The 17,993-nt window shown below is 36.0% G+C and overlaps 1 protein-coding gene across 4 annotated transcripts in view; it reads left to right on the top strand.

Moving 5' to 3' along the window:
• Positions 1-17,993, top strand: part of IQCB1 (IQ motif containing B1) — a 56,948-nt gene that overhangs the window by 30,404 nt on the left and 8,551 nt on the right. For all 4 annotated transcript variants that reach the window (XM_032334841.1, XM_032334842.1, XM_032334852.1 and 1 more), the window contains 3 exons: positions 6,148-6,290; positions 7,952-8,100; positions 14,306-14,437. In XM_032334841.1, coding sequence (XP_032190732.1) covers positions 6,148-6,290; positions 7,952-8,100; positions 14,306-14,437 — 424 coding nt within the window. The remainder of the gene's footprint in view (positions 1-6,147; positions 6,291-7,951; positions 8,101-14,305; positions 14,438-17,993) is intronic.

Here is a 17,993-nt window from a genome sequence, read left to right as displayed (position 1 = left end):
TAGTGAGCATTTTTATGACCATTACATTGACTTCTTTATATGTTAAATTGTTCATCTCCATTTCATATGGTTCTTCTAAAGAGTTTTCTTGTTCTTTCATTTGGGCCATATTCCTCTGTATCCTCATTTGTCTGACTTACTGTATTTGCTTCTATGTATTAGGTCGATCAATTCCTGGTCTTGAAAGGGTAGCCTTATATAGAAGGCACTCTAGAAGGCCTAGAAGCACAGTCCTCATCAGGTCACCAGAACCAGGTGTTGCAGGAGTATTCCCTGTATGGGTTTCATTCTCTCACCTTTTATGATTGGGCTACAACTCTTGTGGGCACATTGGCAGGTGGGGCTGTCTGCAGCTCCCCCTGCCAGCCAATTTGGATGGGTGCTGATCCAGGCCAGTGCTTCTACTGAATGCAGTGAATGTCAGAAATGGAACATACCAGTACTACCATTCCCAGAGAAAGTCCCTATAGATCCGTGGCCCTCCAGCACACAGCCTAAAATCAGTCAGTAAATTTCCTTTACATATGGCTGAGGCACTTTTTAAAATGCTGCTTTTGTGCTGGTTCTCAGAGCAATTAAGTTTGAGCCTAGGACCTTATAAGAACAGAGTCTTGATTTCCTATATCCTACCTACTGTCCCAGAATTAAGCCCCACTGATTTTCAAAGCTGGACATTATGGGCACTTCTTCAGGTGCATGTCCTAGGGCAGGGTTGTCTGATGTGGAGTTTGTGTCTGTGGTATCTCTCCCCAGAGGTTTAACAATTGAACCACCCAGGTGCTCCCCCCTCTTTTTTTTTTTCCAGTTTTACTAATAACTTTACTTAAATAAGACATAGAAACTTCTGTACTGAGAAAATATAAAACAAAAGCCACACATTTCCTTGTGTAAAGCTATATTTTATGGTAACTAGAATAGTTAGAACACAGTTTGTCATTTATTTATTTGAAGTGGACCAAAAATGAAATACTGAAGACATTGCCCAATTTTTTATATGACTGACCCATCCAGATTCTTAGAGCAATGAAAAGAATAAAACACACACATATACACACACATGCACACAAATAAATGACAGCTCCTCGTCATTTAGGATGAAATAGAGCTATCTCAGAGGTGATTTTTTTCATGCAGCCTTAAACTTAAAGCTAAATTTTTGTTCACAAAGTGAAACTTGCATATTTCAGAAGTCAGTTTTTTAAGAGAACTAAAACTAGTCTTTTAATAACTGTAATAACTGCAGCTGCATTTTTCAGTTATAAAAATATTTTAAGGGGCTCCTGGGTGGCTCAGTGGGTTAAAGCCTCTGCCTTTGGCTCAGGTCACGATCCCGGAGTCCTTGGGATCGAGCCCCACGTCGGGATCTCTGCTCAGCAGGGAGCCTGCTTCCTCCTTTCTCTCTGCCTGCCTGTCTGCCTACTTGTGATCTCTGTCTGTCAAATAAATAAATAAAAGCTTTAAAAAAAATATTTTAGGAGCGCCTGGGTGGCTCAGTGGGTTGATGCCTCTGCCTTCAGCTCAGGTCATGATCCCAAGGTCCTGGGATCGAGCCCCGAGTCAGGCTCTCTGCTCTGTGGGGAGCCTGTTTCCTTCTCTCTCTGCCTGCCTCTCTGCCTACTTGTGATCTGTCAAATAAATAAATAAAATATATTTTTTTAAATTTAATATAGTAAACTAAAATTTAGATTTAAGTCATTGATGAAAGTTTCCTTTAGAGAAGTTAGATTATTAATATGGGGCATGAGTTTTGTTGTTTTGTTTTGTTTTTTAAAACAAGCGTTTTTAAGATATATTTCAATTGCCTAATATATGCCAGAGGCAATGCTGGGTATTGGGAGAGTTAAAAAGACTAAATTTTGTATCCTCCCTCACCAACTTTCGGCTGAATGACTGGGGACAAGATGCCTAACTTCTCTGTGCCTTAAATTTCCCATCTATTTAATGGGGATAATTGTCTGTGTGCCTCCCAAGATTAAAATAATATAAAGGGTTTGGGGTTTTTTTTAGCATATTACCTGGAACTTAGAAAAGATGACAGTGGAGAAAATGCATATGGCAAGTTTTTTACCTTTGAGGGTTTACAAATTTAGTTAGACAAATAGATACATTAAATAAATTGTACTTGTGAGAGGCAGTTATAATCCATTACAGCATTGCTCAAAGTTCACTGTGTATCCTACAATGTATTTATTTAAAAACATTTTTAAAAGGATTTCTTGGTCAAATAAATTTGGGAAATGATGAATACTTAGAGAGTCACAATGTATATTATTCTTTTAAAAAATCTGAGATGTTCTTTGTATAGCCCTGCCTTCTGTGGTGAAGGGAGAGGGTTTATTACTTAACGGATTCTACTTGCTTTCATTCTCAGCTGTCATCTTTACATTTAAAGGTACCCCTGTACTGTGGATTCAGACATTTAATGTTTAGTCTCACTATAGTTGTCAAATTTGCCAATCTGCTTTGTCTTGTAATATTAAAATCTGTATTTAAAAGTATCCCAGGATTATAGATTTTTGTCCACTTAGAAGTATATCTATGGAGTCTAATTAATGTTCCACTATTTTAAAATAGAAATTCTATTACTTTATGTAACAAAATCAGTCCCGTTATAAATATTTCCATTAAAATTATTTTCCATTAATTTTTTAAAAGATTTTATTTGTTTATTTGATAGACAGATCACAAGTAGACAGAGAGAGAGGGGGAAAGCAGACTCCCTGCTGAGCAGAGACCCAGATGCAGGGCTCAATCCCACAACCCTGAGCCAAAGGCAGAGGCTTAAACCCACTGAGCCACCCAGGTGCCGCTTCCATTAAATTTTAGCTGTGAAGCCAAAATTATTTAAATATCACATTATAATTAGTTTGTTTTTTCCAGAATTTTGAGTTTGAAGTTTTAGGGCAGATTGAAGTATAGATTTAGCTTTGGGTTCTCTTTATTAATTCATTAGTTTTTTTAATTTCAAGTTTGCTCAGGCTTTACCACCTTTTCTAGTTTATGCAAATTTTTCTTGTTTCCTTTATAACTTGGCTTTCTGCAAAGATTATTTCTGTCTTTTTGTGGTCAGGTCGTTATCTCAGAGTAATTTTTCCCTCCCCTTTTTTTTTGGGGGGGTGGGGGCGGTGTGGGTAGGAACTACCCACCACTCATAATTATGGGCCCAGGTTCTTCAGAGCTTTTTAAATTCCAGCAAGAAGCACTCTTGTATAGGCACACCTTTACTAATGCACTTTCTGGGGGGTTTCTTTTTTTATTTTTTATAATGCTTAAGATGACTTTTGAGCTGCCTTTTTTTTTTTTAACCCAAAGTATGGTTACATTAGTTTCAGGTATACAGCATAATGATTCGATGATTTTATACTTATGCTATGCTCACCACAAATATAGCTACTGTACTGTCGCTATGTAATGCTATTACAATACTGTATTCCCTGTGCTACACCTTTCATTCCCCATTACTTGCTCATGATATAACTAGAGGTCTGTACTTTCCACTCCCTTTCACCCATTTTGCCCATCTTCTCACCACTCGGGGGTTTCTTTTTTACTGAATCATTTTTTTATGGTCAGAAACTTTATTTTCTGGTATGTGCCAACCAAGGTCTAACAGCTATACCAATTACCTTTGGGAAACCTCACAACTACCTCCCTTTATCATAGGGCTGATATTTTGGTGTCTTAATTGTACTTGTTTCATTTTGTAGGGGCAGAAAATAATTTTCCCTCTACCATACTTTAGGTTCACTCCCTGGAAATTAGACTGACAAAAAAAGGGGGAAAAACAATTAACAAAACACAAATGTTTATTAATGTGTGCAGTGCACATGATGCAGAAGAAACCTCACACGATGAGTACCTCAAATGACTAGATAGAACTTGGGCTTTTATAGCATCTTAACAAAGAATAATACATTTGTAAAGAAGTGACAGATAAAAAGAAAAGGATTTTTGACTTCCAAAGTCAGGAAATTATGGAAAGTAAATATATTTGGGAAACTAATGAGATTTGTGAGTTATTTGTCTAGGTCCATCTTGGCACCAACTTTCCATCTTCTTCATGGCCCTGAGAAGGGGGATTTATGGCAGTCTTCATTTCTGAGACATTTCTGCTCTTGTCCAATAAGGACAGCTCTGGAAAGGCTCTTTCTACTTTTGGATACTCATTTGCCTCCAGCTCAAATTAATCTTTATGCCAGAGTGACATATTCTGTTACACTTCAGCTTCTCCTTGAAATTCAGCTTCTGACGGGCAGGCTATGTTTCTTCTTTGTTTCCCTGAGTCACAGTACCAAGCAGGCAACAGTCACTCAGATAAATGTTTGTTGAGTTAATGAATAGAGCCTGTCAACTCTTTTGGTAGTCAATTCATATGGTACTTCCCCAGTTCATACTTACTATTCTCCAACAAAGGAATTCCTAGAGACTTTTTGATGTCTTGGTAGTAGATAGTTTGGTCAACTCCCTCTTTGATGGTAAAGATTCATCTGATCACTCATTTCCTTTTCTGAAATGCTCACAGATGCTAGATGGTCAAATGCCTAGTCTTTCTTAGAAAAAGACCATTTAATGAATGCTCTTTTAATTTTGTAGTGATTAAAGAAACTCTTTAACTAGAACTACAGAATATCTAACTACTAGTAACTAACTAAAATATTCCTAAATGGTGGGGAAACATTCTAATTCAAAATCACATTAATTCCTAATAAATGTTTTCAAACATGAAATTAAAGCATGTGACTCCAGAAACACACATATTTACAATTTATAGTCCTTTCAATCTCTGAATCTCACTTTTCTACTGTATTTCTGTTTGCATTTTACTTCTGCCTGCATGCTCCATAGTCCTTTAATTTTTGCCATATTTTATAGCCTGCATTTTTTCCCAGACCCAGTTTTCTGACAGATTGTGTCTTAGCAATACACTTTCAATGATTACTATGTTTCTTATATTAATTGTAAATTTAAAATAATGATAATGCAATATTAGACATTATAATCTATAATCAATTAGGTAATTTAAAAGGAGATTTTGTTTCAGGACAACTGTTCTGTTTTACCCTCTGTAGGTAGGTAAAGGTTAAAACATCCTAATCTATGTGCTCTATACAACCCAGAATTTTGCAGGGAAAGTTCTATAGGAGAGGCAGGTTTCCATCAGCCTTCTTTGAGAATATAAAGGCCCCTTACTTCATTTACAGCTCTTTGGAAGAGGAAGAGAAACTTAGAAACTATATGGCTAGCCCTGTATCCTCTCTAGAACCTCTTCTCCTTTTGTCACACATACACTTTGAGGTCTTCTCTACCTTTCTGTAATGGGGTAAGAAAGATATTTTCTATAACTGTACCGTTTTGAAGTCTACCTATCTGCAAAGATATGGCCAAGTTCCTCATTTGTTGGCAATTTAATTCTGGGTAAAGGAATCTGAGAGCAAATGCTCTTGAGTGAGACACAAGCAAATTAAGTCTATAGAACTAAAATAAATAATGTATTCTTCTATCTGAAAGCATTTTGAGTATATTCACTATAGACTAATACTTGTGATCTCCTTACGTAGTAATATAGGAAGTAGGTAGAAATGGCTAAGGGGAAATTTTTGTTGAATAAGAGTAGGTAATATACAAATGCCAGTTAAATAATTTTTTGTGGCCACATGAAAATTTTCATAATTCTAATTATGAAATAATTAATAGTTATTAGTCCATAACTGAGAAATAGGAGACATGAAGAAGAAAGAAATCATTCATAATCATTCTATGCAACAAAAATCACTGTTGAAATTTTATTATTTTTGACCATTTATTTTTTTATGTACATGATACGTATTTTAACACACTTTGGATATCTTCTATATCCTGATTTTATTGTCACTTGACATTAGATTTGGGTATTTTCCCAGTTTGCTAAATATTTTTTGAAATTTTTATTTTTTATGGTTCATAGAATCCTGTCCAGTGAATGAATCAATAATTTATTTATCCATTTCCCTATTGTGGGGCATACAGTTTGTTTTCAGCTTGTTACTGTTGTAACAAGTCTACATGTATATAATTACTAGTGAGTTAAATGTCTTTTCATATACTTCTTGAGTGGGTATGTCATTTATGAAAAAATTGTGTATAAGGTACTTAATGTTTCTATCACAGATCTAAACGAACCAAGATGTTACTCAAGATAAATAAGCAGAAAGAAGAAGAGCACCGCAGATTACAGTTGCAGCTTCAAAGACAGAGAGCCATGAGATTGTCCCGAGAATTACGGCTGCGTATGCTTGAAATAGTTCATCCAGGTGAGTGGCAATGTCAATTTTAGAAGTGTAAAAATGCTTAAAGTATTTTAATGAACCAGATTTCCCACTATCTAATGGTTGTTTTTTTCTTTTTTTTTTAATTTGGGCCTTTTCCCTGTTTCTCCCTTCTCAGGTAAATGTCATTAAATCTCGAGTCAAAAAAAAAAGTTATTTTTTTTTTTATTAAGGCCTATTAGTTGATGATGAGCAGTCTTTTCACTAGTTTTCTAATCTTTCAGATAAATTAGTGAAACATAGAAATATATGCTTTCAGAAACATAAAGAATCCCTGTGATCTTAAGGAATTAGAATATTGCTACATTCTGGAATCAGATCTGTACTGATACCCCAGTATAAACCTTGTGACATCTTGCTACTTTTGATACACTAAACTGAAATTAATATTATAGTCTAGGAATCTGAATGGTTTGAAGATTTTTCTTTTTGTTCTTTCCTTCCCCTCCTATCACCCATCCTCAGTGTTCTTACCTAACCTCTTATTTCTTTTTTTCCCTTAAATATAGATGTTTCCCAGGGTTCCATCTTGACCTCTCTCATGTTACTCTTCCTCTGGTATCCTATCCATAACTTAGCTTCACCTACCAACTGAGTGCTTAACACACTCAAATCTTGTTTGCATCTTCACCTTCCCAAGCTCTAAACCAGCACTTCCTTTTTTTTTTTTTTTTTTTAAGATTTTATTTATTTATTTGAGAGAGAGAAAGTACACATTAGCATACTAGTAGAAGGGAGGGGCAGAGGAAGAGGGAGAAGCAGACTGCCTGGTGAGCAGGGAGGCCAATATGGGGCTGTCTCCCAAGACCCTGGGATCATGACCTCAGCCAAAGGCAGACACTTAACCAACTGAACCACCTAGGCGCCCCTAAACCAGCACTTTTTACAAAATGAAATGTTTTTTATCCGCACTGTCAAATATGGTTCCTACTGGCTAGACATGACCGGCTAGTACTTGAAATGTGGCTAGTGCACACAAGCACATGAGTTTTTAATTTTACTTTATTTAAATTAAAGTAGCCATTTGTAGTTAGTGTTTACTATTGGATAGCTTTACTTAGATATCCACAGGCATCCCCCAAACTAGTCATTACCCACCTATCCCCCATTTCCTCTTCCTGAATTTCCCATCTCAGGTAGTAGCACTAGCAATATACTCAGTTTCCCATCTGTGAGACATCCTAGCATTTTCTCTCTCACATTCAGTACCTCCCAGAAAGTAAAAAGAAAGTCACCTGTAGTCATCTGTAGACATAAGAGAAATTTGGAAGTACACAGTAGTTAACATACATGCATCTTATCTTTCCCTCTGGTGGTATGGATTGAATTCCTAACCATGTGCTTGTGATTCTTTTTTCTGAATATTCTTGCTATTGGATTTTTAACCCTTTCTCATTCCTTTGCCACAAAAATTATATGAATCTTTTCTCCAAAGAACGTGCATAATCTGGGAAAGCTTTTGGAGTTTTTTGTTTCTGCTATCTTAGAACCATTGTAAAATAATAAACTTGGGGAAATTAATCAACGGTATTTAAAGAAACAAATAAAAAGACCAAAAGATTATTGTTATTATCATTATCCTGATTCCAGAACTTGAAAAAGCATAGCAGTTGAGTATGTTGTAATAGTGTCTGTCATCTCTTTAGGTCAGGTGGAAAAATATAATCGGGAAATAGAAGAGAAATCAGCATTGATTATCCAGAAACACTGGAGAGGGTACAGGGAAAGGAAGAATTTTCGCCAACAGAGACCATCTCTCACGGAGTATAAAGCAGCTGTCATACTTCAGAGAGCAGTGAGTCTAATGTAGTAAAAAGATTACTGGATTAGAAGGCAAAAATATGGATTCAAACCTGACCTTGTATATACCTGCTGTAAAGTTGTGGTCTAATCACTTAGGTTTTCTGAGTCTTAGTTTCTTTCTCTGTAAAAGAACCTCCTTACCACCGGACTAACTGATTTAGATACTCAGTCCTGTACATCATTTATCATAGTACAGTGTTATTTGTTAATTTTTTTTTTCTTTCTTTCTTGGGCTGTGACTGCCTCAGGGATAAGGAACTAGTCTTACCTATTGCTGTCAGCTCTCATGGTGTGCTTGTTGTATGATTGGATGTTTACCCTACCTTTTTACTCCGTTATTATGTAAATGTCATGACCCAATTTATGGGAAAGTACTTTGTAAATTGCAAAGTCTGTACCTGGATCACTATAATTCTTGAATTATAGAGTGGTGTTCTTAATAATTTTTCTGGGATTTAGTAATATTTATTGCCTTGTAAAAGCTTAGCACACAAAGCTACTAATTTCATGTAATGACCATCTGTTATTCACTTATTCCTATTAACTTTCATATTAGGATTTCAGGTCCTATAGCATTTTAAGTCATTTATTGTTGAACTTTGAATTAATTTCAGTTTTTCACAATGATAGATTTTGAATAGTCTCTTTGTTAATTCTGTGATTAACATTTTATGAAGATTATTAAAAGCCATTCAAAATATAGGATAGAGTAAGTACTACAGAAATAGGAAGAGATTTATCTGCTCCATTCTTCTTCCTTATGCTTTTTCTGGTGATGTCAGTCTATATGTGCAACAAACAGTCCTGTACCATCATCAAGCCACAGCTATACCTGCATTTTACCCTCAGCTAAACAGGGCCATCTAAGGATTAACCCACGGATACCAGTGTTGGACATACTTCTTTTAGAGGAACCCTTGGATCCTTTCTAATACCTTTATCTCATGGCTACGTTTGTTTTGTTGTTGTTGTTGTTGTTTTTAAATTTTTTATTTCTTTTCAGTGTAACAGTATTCATTGTTTTTGTACCACACCCAGTGCTCCATGCAATCCGTGCCCTCCCTAATACCCACCACCTGGTTCCCCCAACCTCCCACCCCCCCCCCCCCCCCCGCCCCTTCAAAACCTTCAGGTTGTTATTCAGAGTTCATGGCTACGTTTCTTAGATTGGAATTACTACCTTGCCTATTTAGATATGCTCAAAATTTTATGAAAGGGTCCTCTACTCTCAAGTGAGATACCCCAGTTTGTCCACCATTCCTTAAACAAGCACAGAGGTCATTGTAGGAGGATATTTTAAGGCCATGAAGGCAAAGTTTTCTTTGGCTTTCACACTTTTCTTTGTCATGAGAGGAAAAAGATTAGTCACATCTGTCTCATCTCTCTCCTACCCGAAAGGAAAATGGGTCTCCATTTTAAGTACCAAAAGGGATGGGTCAAGGTCATGTTTTTAGTCTTTGCAACTCACTGCTAAAAATAATAGTGAAGTCAAAGCAAAGCTAGCCAAAAATAGAAAGGTAAGAAGAAGATTCCTTTCAAAGAGGGAAAAGAGAAAGAAAAATTAATGAAGTATAGAGAGGGAAGAAAAATGAAAATAGTAGAAAAAATTGGAATAAGGCAATCAGTGGTCAGTAAATGACACATTTTGCTACATTTGAAGCATCCTTTTCTAAGACATACTATAGACCTGCATGTAGACTGTGTCCAATACAGTACCCACTAACTGTATGTGACTACTTGAATACTTGACGTGTAGCTAGTCAAAATTGAAATGTGCTGTAAGTGTGAAATGCCCTCCACATTTTGAAGACTTAATATGGGAGTATGGAATACTTTATTATTAATTTTTACATTGAATACATGGTGAATAATTTACATGTATTTACATATATTGTGTTTTAATATATTTACCTAACCCAGTATATGCAAAATATTAATTTCACCTGTTTTTGCCTTTTTTATATGGCTACTAGGAAATTGAAAATTACACATGTGACTTCCATTATATTTCTTTTTTGCACTGCAGTTGATCTTGGTGAGAAAGAAAAAGGAATAATTCATAAGTTTCACTGAAAGTAGTAGGAATATCATTTCATTGAACTTGCCCCTTAGAAGGAACTGGTTTTTAGTATTTTTGGCAGGAAACTGGAACTGGAACAAAGATGAAAACTGTTGTTTACCTTTCTCCCTCCCTTATTTTGTGCAAAAGCCGAGACTTTTTTTCTCTTGTAGCTAGAAATTGAAAAAAAAAAAACCCTGTGTAAACTTGTTAATTTCAAATTATACATCCTTAGCATAGACAACTTGGAGTTCTCTTTAGTGGCATAGTGTTGAAATTAGATTTGAAGAATTGACTGCATTTTCCCTTTTAATGCTTCAGGATTTTCTTCTCTTGCTTTCTCATCTCTTAAAGTCAGAGGGAAAGTGATTGTTGCTGGTGTCCGGTCTCTTGGGCCAGAATGATGGCAATTCTTGCTACTTGATTATAGCAGAAAAGTATTATTGCATTATTATACATATCCATCATAGACCACAAAAACACTTAGTAAAACAAACCATTAACAGTTAAGAAAATAAAAAACGGGGAGAGGAATATAATTTTAGAGACTTCTGAAATGACAAAGAATGAAGAAAAGGCCCAGGTGGGCTTTTTTGATACAGCGACAAAGATTCCTCTGTTCTTTTGTACTTTAATTCTGAAGTTCCCAGCATAGCATGATAAGCCAAAGGTGGTGCTAAAAACAGGAGGTAGAGGAGAGAGAAAGAGAAGCAAGGAAGAAGAATCAAGTAAAGGGAAGAATGCAAGGAAAGGAGAGGGTCTCTCAACAGGAAGATGCAAGCACAGTTGAAGTCTTTAGTAACATACTAAAATAGGGGTATTACGGAAATTTTATAAACTGAGTGAGAAGACCTCCAGCCCTGTTATTCCGCCCCCTCTGGCCCCATAGGTCCCAGTGTGCTGTCAGCTAGGCTTGTCTCCTGCAAACTGTAGGTTGAGAGTATTTTCTTTGAGAAATCTGAGAAGAATGTTACAAGTACACTCACAATGGGGTACTTCAAAGAAACAATTCAGTTCAATAGTTCTGTGTTGAAGTATTGTAGAAAAACCTTACCTACCTGCCCAGGATTTCTAAATACCTTAGAGCTTACTTTTAAATATTAGCTCAAAGTATCATTGGATATCTGAGAAAAGCTGAGCCCAGAAGAAACAGAATAAAACTACTTGGTGGAAATAGAAACATTGCAGGGATGAGAAAACTTTTTACAAAATCTATTATTTCCTCGGAACTAAGAGAGGATAATGCATGAAACAAAACCAAGATGCTATATAAAAGGGAACAAATAGAATAAGCATTGGCAGAAGAAAAAAAGGAAAGACCTAATAAAAGAATGAGTGGGGGGACGCCTGGGTGGCTCAGTTGGTTAAGCAGCTGCCTTCGGCTCAGGTCATGATCCCAGGGTCCTGGGATCGAGTCCCACATCAGGCTCCTTGCTCGGCAGAGAGCCTGCTTCTCCCTCTGCCTCTGTCTGCCTCTCTGTCTGCCTGTGTTCGCTTGCTCTCTCTCCCTCTGTCTCTGACAAATAAATAAAATCTTTAAAAAAAAAAAAAAAAAAGAATGACGGGGGAAAAGTTTGGGAAATCCAGAGAGCAGGGCAAAAAGAAAAGATAACCAGTCCAGTTATTTGAGACAAGGGACATTCAAACATTTGAGACAGGGACAGAAAAAAACCTGAGAGGAAATCAAATAATTCAGGATTTCCCAGAACTGAATGTTACGAGTTTTAGGTTAAAAGGACTGGCTAAATGTTTAATGTAAGGATAGAAACACACCCACATTTTATTTTACATTACTATGAAATACACTGGTGACACATATACTTCTCAGTAGCAATACTGGAATCTAAAATGTATTGGGGTATGGCTGTTACATATTTGAGGGGAAATGATTTCCAACTAGAATTCTACATGCAGCCACACCATTGGTTTAAGGTAAGGGTAGATTAAAGACATTTTCATGCATCACAAAGTCTTTAAAAAGAAAAAGTAACCTAAGAGAAAAGGACAATGTGGAATATAGGAAAATGCAAAGGAAAGATGAAAAGTAGTCACCTACATGCTGGTGAATAGGGATCTCAGGATGATACCTATGCATCAGGCATAAAGAAGAGTCAGTCCAGGGACACCTGGGTGGCTCAGTGGGTTAAAGCCTCTGCCTTAGGCTCAGGTCATGATCCCAGGGTCCTGGGATCAGGCCCCGCATCAGGCTCTCTGCTCAGCAGGGAGCCTGCTTCCACCTCTCTCTCTATCTGCCTGCCTCTCTGCCTACTTATGAGCTCTGTCAAATAAATAAATAAAATCTTTAAAAAAAAGAAGAAGAAGAAGAGTCAGTCCAGATTTGAGCAGGCCAGAATGCTCTAGAAGATGTATGTCTAAGAAAATAAATTTGATAGAATGCCTGATGTATTTTAATGTATTAAGCATTAGGATAGTTTAGATACATAAGTGATAAGTGCATAGAAAAGTAAGCACAGGAAAACAGCAGTCTTAGAGAAAATAAAAAATGTGCAAGAAAGGAAATGTAAATCATATGCTATATCCTGTAAATCAAAATTGAATGGCTTGTATATAGTCATAATTATGAAACACTGAACATTGATTTAACTAAATTTGTAATAATATTGGATGTTTGGAGATACAGAAAGTATGTGGGAGGGCATGTAGTGAAAGAGTCTTGTCTAACTTTCTTCATATAAGAAAGTCAATAGATAATACATATACCTGAAAAATGACAGAAAAGTAGATGGACAGAAACATCAGAAGAAAAACCTGAAAGAGTTAAAGTTGTTGTCTTTGAGGGAGGGGGCAGAGAACTCTGGGGTTTTTTTGGTAATACTTAAAAAACTGACACTTATTTTTAAAAAATTTTTTTTAAGATTTTACATACCTATTTGACAGAGAGAGAGAGACAGCGAGAGAGGGAACATAAGCAAGGGGAGTGGGAGAGGGAGAAGCAGGCTTCCCACTGAACAGGGAGCCTGATGTGGGACTCAATCCCAGAACCTTGGAATCATGACCTGAGTCGAAGGCAGCCGCTCAACCGACTGAGCCACCCAGGGGCCCCAAAAAACTGACACTTTAAACAATAGAATTACATCAATGAATTTTTTTCTGGAAAGCGCTGTATAGTAAAATATTTTACACTTTGTGAGCCATGTAGTCTATTGAAACTCTTCAGCTCTGTGGTTGTAGCACAAAGGAAACTAGGCAATACACAAGTGTGAAACATTAATATGTTATTTGTAGACACTGAATTTTGAATTTCATATAATTTTCACATATCACAGTATATTCATTTCCTTTTTGAACTTTTTAACCATATAAAAGTACAAAATCATTCTTAACACTCAAGCCATATAAAAATAGGCAGCAGGTTGAATTTGGTTGTGTACCATAATTTTCCAACCTCTTCCTTAAAGTGATGTGAAATATGACTTTGATGAAAATAAAAATTATAAGGAAGGGAGAGGAGTGAAAAACAATTGGCAGAATAATTTCAAATTTTCTCCAAATCTTGCCTGTTTCAAGACTTCTTTTATTAGGAGTTCTTTCTGAAAGACATGAGGAAGAACTATCAGAAACTACATTCATCAGTTGCCCATACTTTACAATTTTATAATATCTTCTCATTTACTAAGTTTTTTCTTAACATACTGTCCCTTGGATCCTCACATTTTTCTAATCTAGGTAGAATTGCGGTTTGTGTTTTCTCTAGACATAGGAATCCATCCCGTGGAGATCGAGTGACTCAATCAAAATCATACACAGTTTATAAGAGACGAATATTGAGACAAGAATTTATTTCCAGTTTTTTCTCTTTATTGCTTACTATACTATGCCCCAAATCATACGGTTTATAAGGAATTAGAATTGAGAGAAGAACTCACTTCCTATTTTTTCCTCTTTTTTGCTTTCCATACAAACAATACATGAATATATCCTTGTAAAATATTAAAACACTACAAAAGAATATCATTAAAAAGTCATTGTCCTCCTTCACTCCTGTCGCAGTCCCATCCTTCTCCCTATGCACACTCAGAGTTAACAACTGTTATAATGTTGTTGCTACCATATGTTGTAGAAGAAAATAGTTCTGTTAGCCAGGAATGAAAAATCACAAAACTTCTTTTTGCCCCAGACTCTTAAATTCCTAGAGAAGTGTCGTAAGAAAAAGAAGCTATTTGCTCCCTGGCAAGGACTTCAAGATCTCACTGATGCACGCAGAGTTGAACTGAAGCAAAAAGTGGATGACTATCTCAGAAGACATCCGGTATGTAGGCTTCTGTGCCATGATATCAGTATTATATTTTTCCAGTGCACGATATTCATGTGTTTGTGTGTTTCTATTGATATAAAGTAATACAGTGGATTTACCATAGAGTTAAGAGATTTGGAATCTTTTATAATTTTATGGGCTATAGTATAGTCAATAGGGAAGGAGAATGCTTCAAATTGGTTATTTCCTACAGTGTATCAGCAAGACATGGTCATTGTTTTTTTCCAATAGTATGTAAAACTACTGACTATTTTGAAGCTTCCATAACAAGTATATATAGCTTCCAATCAGTATATATTCATTGTTAATGTGTATACCCAAACACATGAAATGTATATGTGGGAATTGACATCTGCTATTAATGAAACCATTAGCGAAACCCCAATAGCTAATATTATAAAACATTTGACTATTTGCTTCTTATGATTTTATCACTGTAAAACTGCTAACACCTTTCTCCCAATAGAAATGTCGTCTTTTACTTTCTATGATCACAGTACTTACAGATCAGGTATTATTTGCTTCTCCCTTCTGAGTCCTTTTTTTTTTTTTTTTAAGATTTATTCACCTGTGTAATAGAGTGCACGCAGGGTATTGGGGTGTGGGCAGAGGGGGAGGGAGAGAAGCAGATTCCTTGCTGAGTGCACAGCCCTACATGGGCTTGATCTCACAACCCTGAGATCATGACCTGAGCCAAAATCAAGAGTCAGATGCATAACCGACTGTACCACTCAGGCACTCCTCCCTTCTGAGTTTGTTATCTTGTGCTCCTAAATGTCTTTGAAGATCATTTTCCTTTCTGCTTTTAGCGTAACCTGTCATTAATTTTAATAACCTGTATTTCTTCCAGTTATCTCCACTTTTCTTTTGATGCTTTTTCCACACTTCCACACCTCAATAATTTTATGGGTAAAGTTGGGAGTTTATACATTTCAGCCATTTAGAATTCTTACTGCCCTCATTTGAACTAACCACTCATAAAAGTGCCATTTGGTATTTTTCACATCCATTTTCTTGTACTTCTACTATTTGTCTCTGGGTTCTCTCTCTGCCTCCTCCCTGGCCCTGCCTCCCCACATATACACTTTCTCTCTGACTCTATCTCCAAAATCTCAAGGTTCTGGGTGACTAATGTTAGAGTTTAATAGTAATGTTAGGTAGTCCTATAAATCACTGTTTCATTCTTGCAGCGCTCCCAAAACTAGAGAGCTTTATGCAAACAAACAACCCCCCCAAAACCCAGAAAAAAACCTTATATATAGCTGAACATGTGTCTGATAGATAAGCAATGGAACACAGAGCAGAATTGAACAAGGTCTAATTGAAGAGGCCTGAATAAGGCCTCCTATGTTTCCCTTCTGCTAATCTGAATTTAAGAACCCATAAACTAATGTAAGCCTGTGAAGAATAAGATGACAAGCCTGCCCTTTTAAGTCAGACCCTCTGTGGTTACCACATAGAGATAGACTAGAAAAAAGTTCTGACTTCTACTTCTAGCCAAGATGGAGTTAACAGACACTGAATTTTACTTCCTGCCTGAAACAACTGGGGGAAAAAAAGATAAAATACATGAAACTATGGTTTTTAAGACCATGGAAATCAGACAATGAAAGTTAGTAATTCCTGAGAGGAAAGATGGAGTAAAGGGGGCTGGATTTAGGATTTCTGCCTGAAACAACTGGAAAACAAAAAAGATGAAATATATGAAACAACAACTTTTAAGACCATGGACATCAAACAAAGAAGGTTAGTAATTCTTGAGAGGGAACAAAGTGCTCCCTATAATGGCCCTCACTTACTGCCCTGAGAGAGTTTCTAGGTCACAGCACAAGAAGGAGGGAAGGGGAGGAGACCTTTGGGATCCCTGTGCTAAGGATATAGAACTGAGAATCTGAGAACAGGGCACTAGATTTCATAGGACAGAGTACAGAGTGAAAAGATCTGCAGAATATTCCCCTTGAATATATTTCAGGAGTCTGATTAGCACATGTGTATAAGAAAACTATCTAAAACCAAGGGAACAGTCATTTTCAAAGATAAGAGGGAACAATGCCTGGTATTCAACACAGGTCCAAGAATAGCATATGCTCCCATCACACAGACTGGAAAAACTTAATTCACGGGGCATCAGAAGAGTACCTAGGAAGGTCTTGCCTTAGTAGTAGAAAGTCAATAGTGTGGACTGATGCATTCTGCTTAAACAAATCATAAATATAAGAGCCAAAAAGATTTTTTAAATTATGTAATTTAACCACATCCCAGAAAAAGACTCAGCAAGGTAAAAGTTACTGTGTCTTGCAGCCAATTAAAGACTAACAGGCTTATATAGAGGCAGGAAGACATGATCCATGATGAGGAAGATACTTAAACCAATCTGGAGACTACACAAATGTTAGAATTACAGAGAAGGACATTGTTCTTATATTCAAGTTTTAAGTAGGGATGTGGAAGATTACAAAAATACCCAAATCAAAATATCAAATCAAATCAAATACCCAAATCAAACTTCCAGAAATTAAAATTTCAGTGTTTGATACGAAAAATGCACTAGATCATTAGTAGCATATTAGATATTGATGAATAAAATATTAATACAAAGGTATAGTAGTATATATTATATAAAATGAGACACAAAGAGAAAAAAAAATTTTTAATTGAAAAGAACATTTGTGATCTATGAGACTTCAGGTGGCCAAATAAATGAATAATTGGAGTTTCTGAAGAAGATGGGGAGAAGAAATAATGCCCCCAAACTTTCCAAACTATAAATTTGCCCCCAAGTCCAATGAAGGCATAGGCACATGAAAAAAACCCTATGCCAAGGCATATGATAATCAGAGTCCTCAAATCAGTAATAAAGTAAAAATATTAAAAATAGAAAAACAAAAACATTATGTAAAGACAGAGATAGAAATGATAAATTTCTTAGGAGGAGCAGTGCAAGTATGAAGACATCTTTAAAATTTTGAAAGGAAAAAAAATCTATCAATGCAGAGTACATTACCTTGAAAAATTATTTTACAGCAAAGAGAAAATAACTTTTTTGGACAAACAAATGATGAACTACTATGTCACCAGCATATTCAAACTATCAAAAATATTATATCCTTTAACTTATTAAAGGATTTAAGATTTTTCTCAAAAATGATACTAGGAAAATGATGCCACAGGATGTCCCAAATTAAGAACACTAGATATGGTAACAACATGGGTAAATATATGGCTTTTTCCTCATCATTTAAATCTTTATAAAATATAACTGATTCTTTAAACCAAAATATCATCAAGTGTTCTGTAATGCATATAGAGAGTAAATATTTCCAGTTTTGTAGATGTTATAACCTTTATTGCAATCACTCATCTCTGTAGTTGTAGCTTAAAGAGTTAGAGAATATGTAAACAAATACGTGTGGCTGTATTTCAGTTAAACTTCATTTTCTTTTTTTTATAAAGATTTTATTTATTATTTATTTGACAGAGATCGTAAGTAGGCAGAGAGGCAGGCAGAGAGAGAGGAAGGGAAGCAGGCTTCCCACTGAGCAGAGAGCCC

Source organism: Mustela erminea, chromosome 1 (assembly GCF_009829155.1).
Source record: "Mustela erminea isolate mMusErm1 chromosome 1, mMusErm1.Pri, whole genome shotgun sequence".
Classification (NCBI taxonomy): Eukaryota; Metazoa; Chordata; class Mammalia; order Carnivora; family Mustelidae; genus Mustela; species Mustela erminea.
This window is presented reverse-complemented; position numbering and strand designations above follow the sequence as displayed.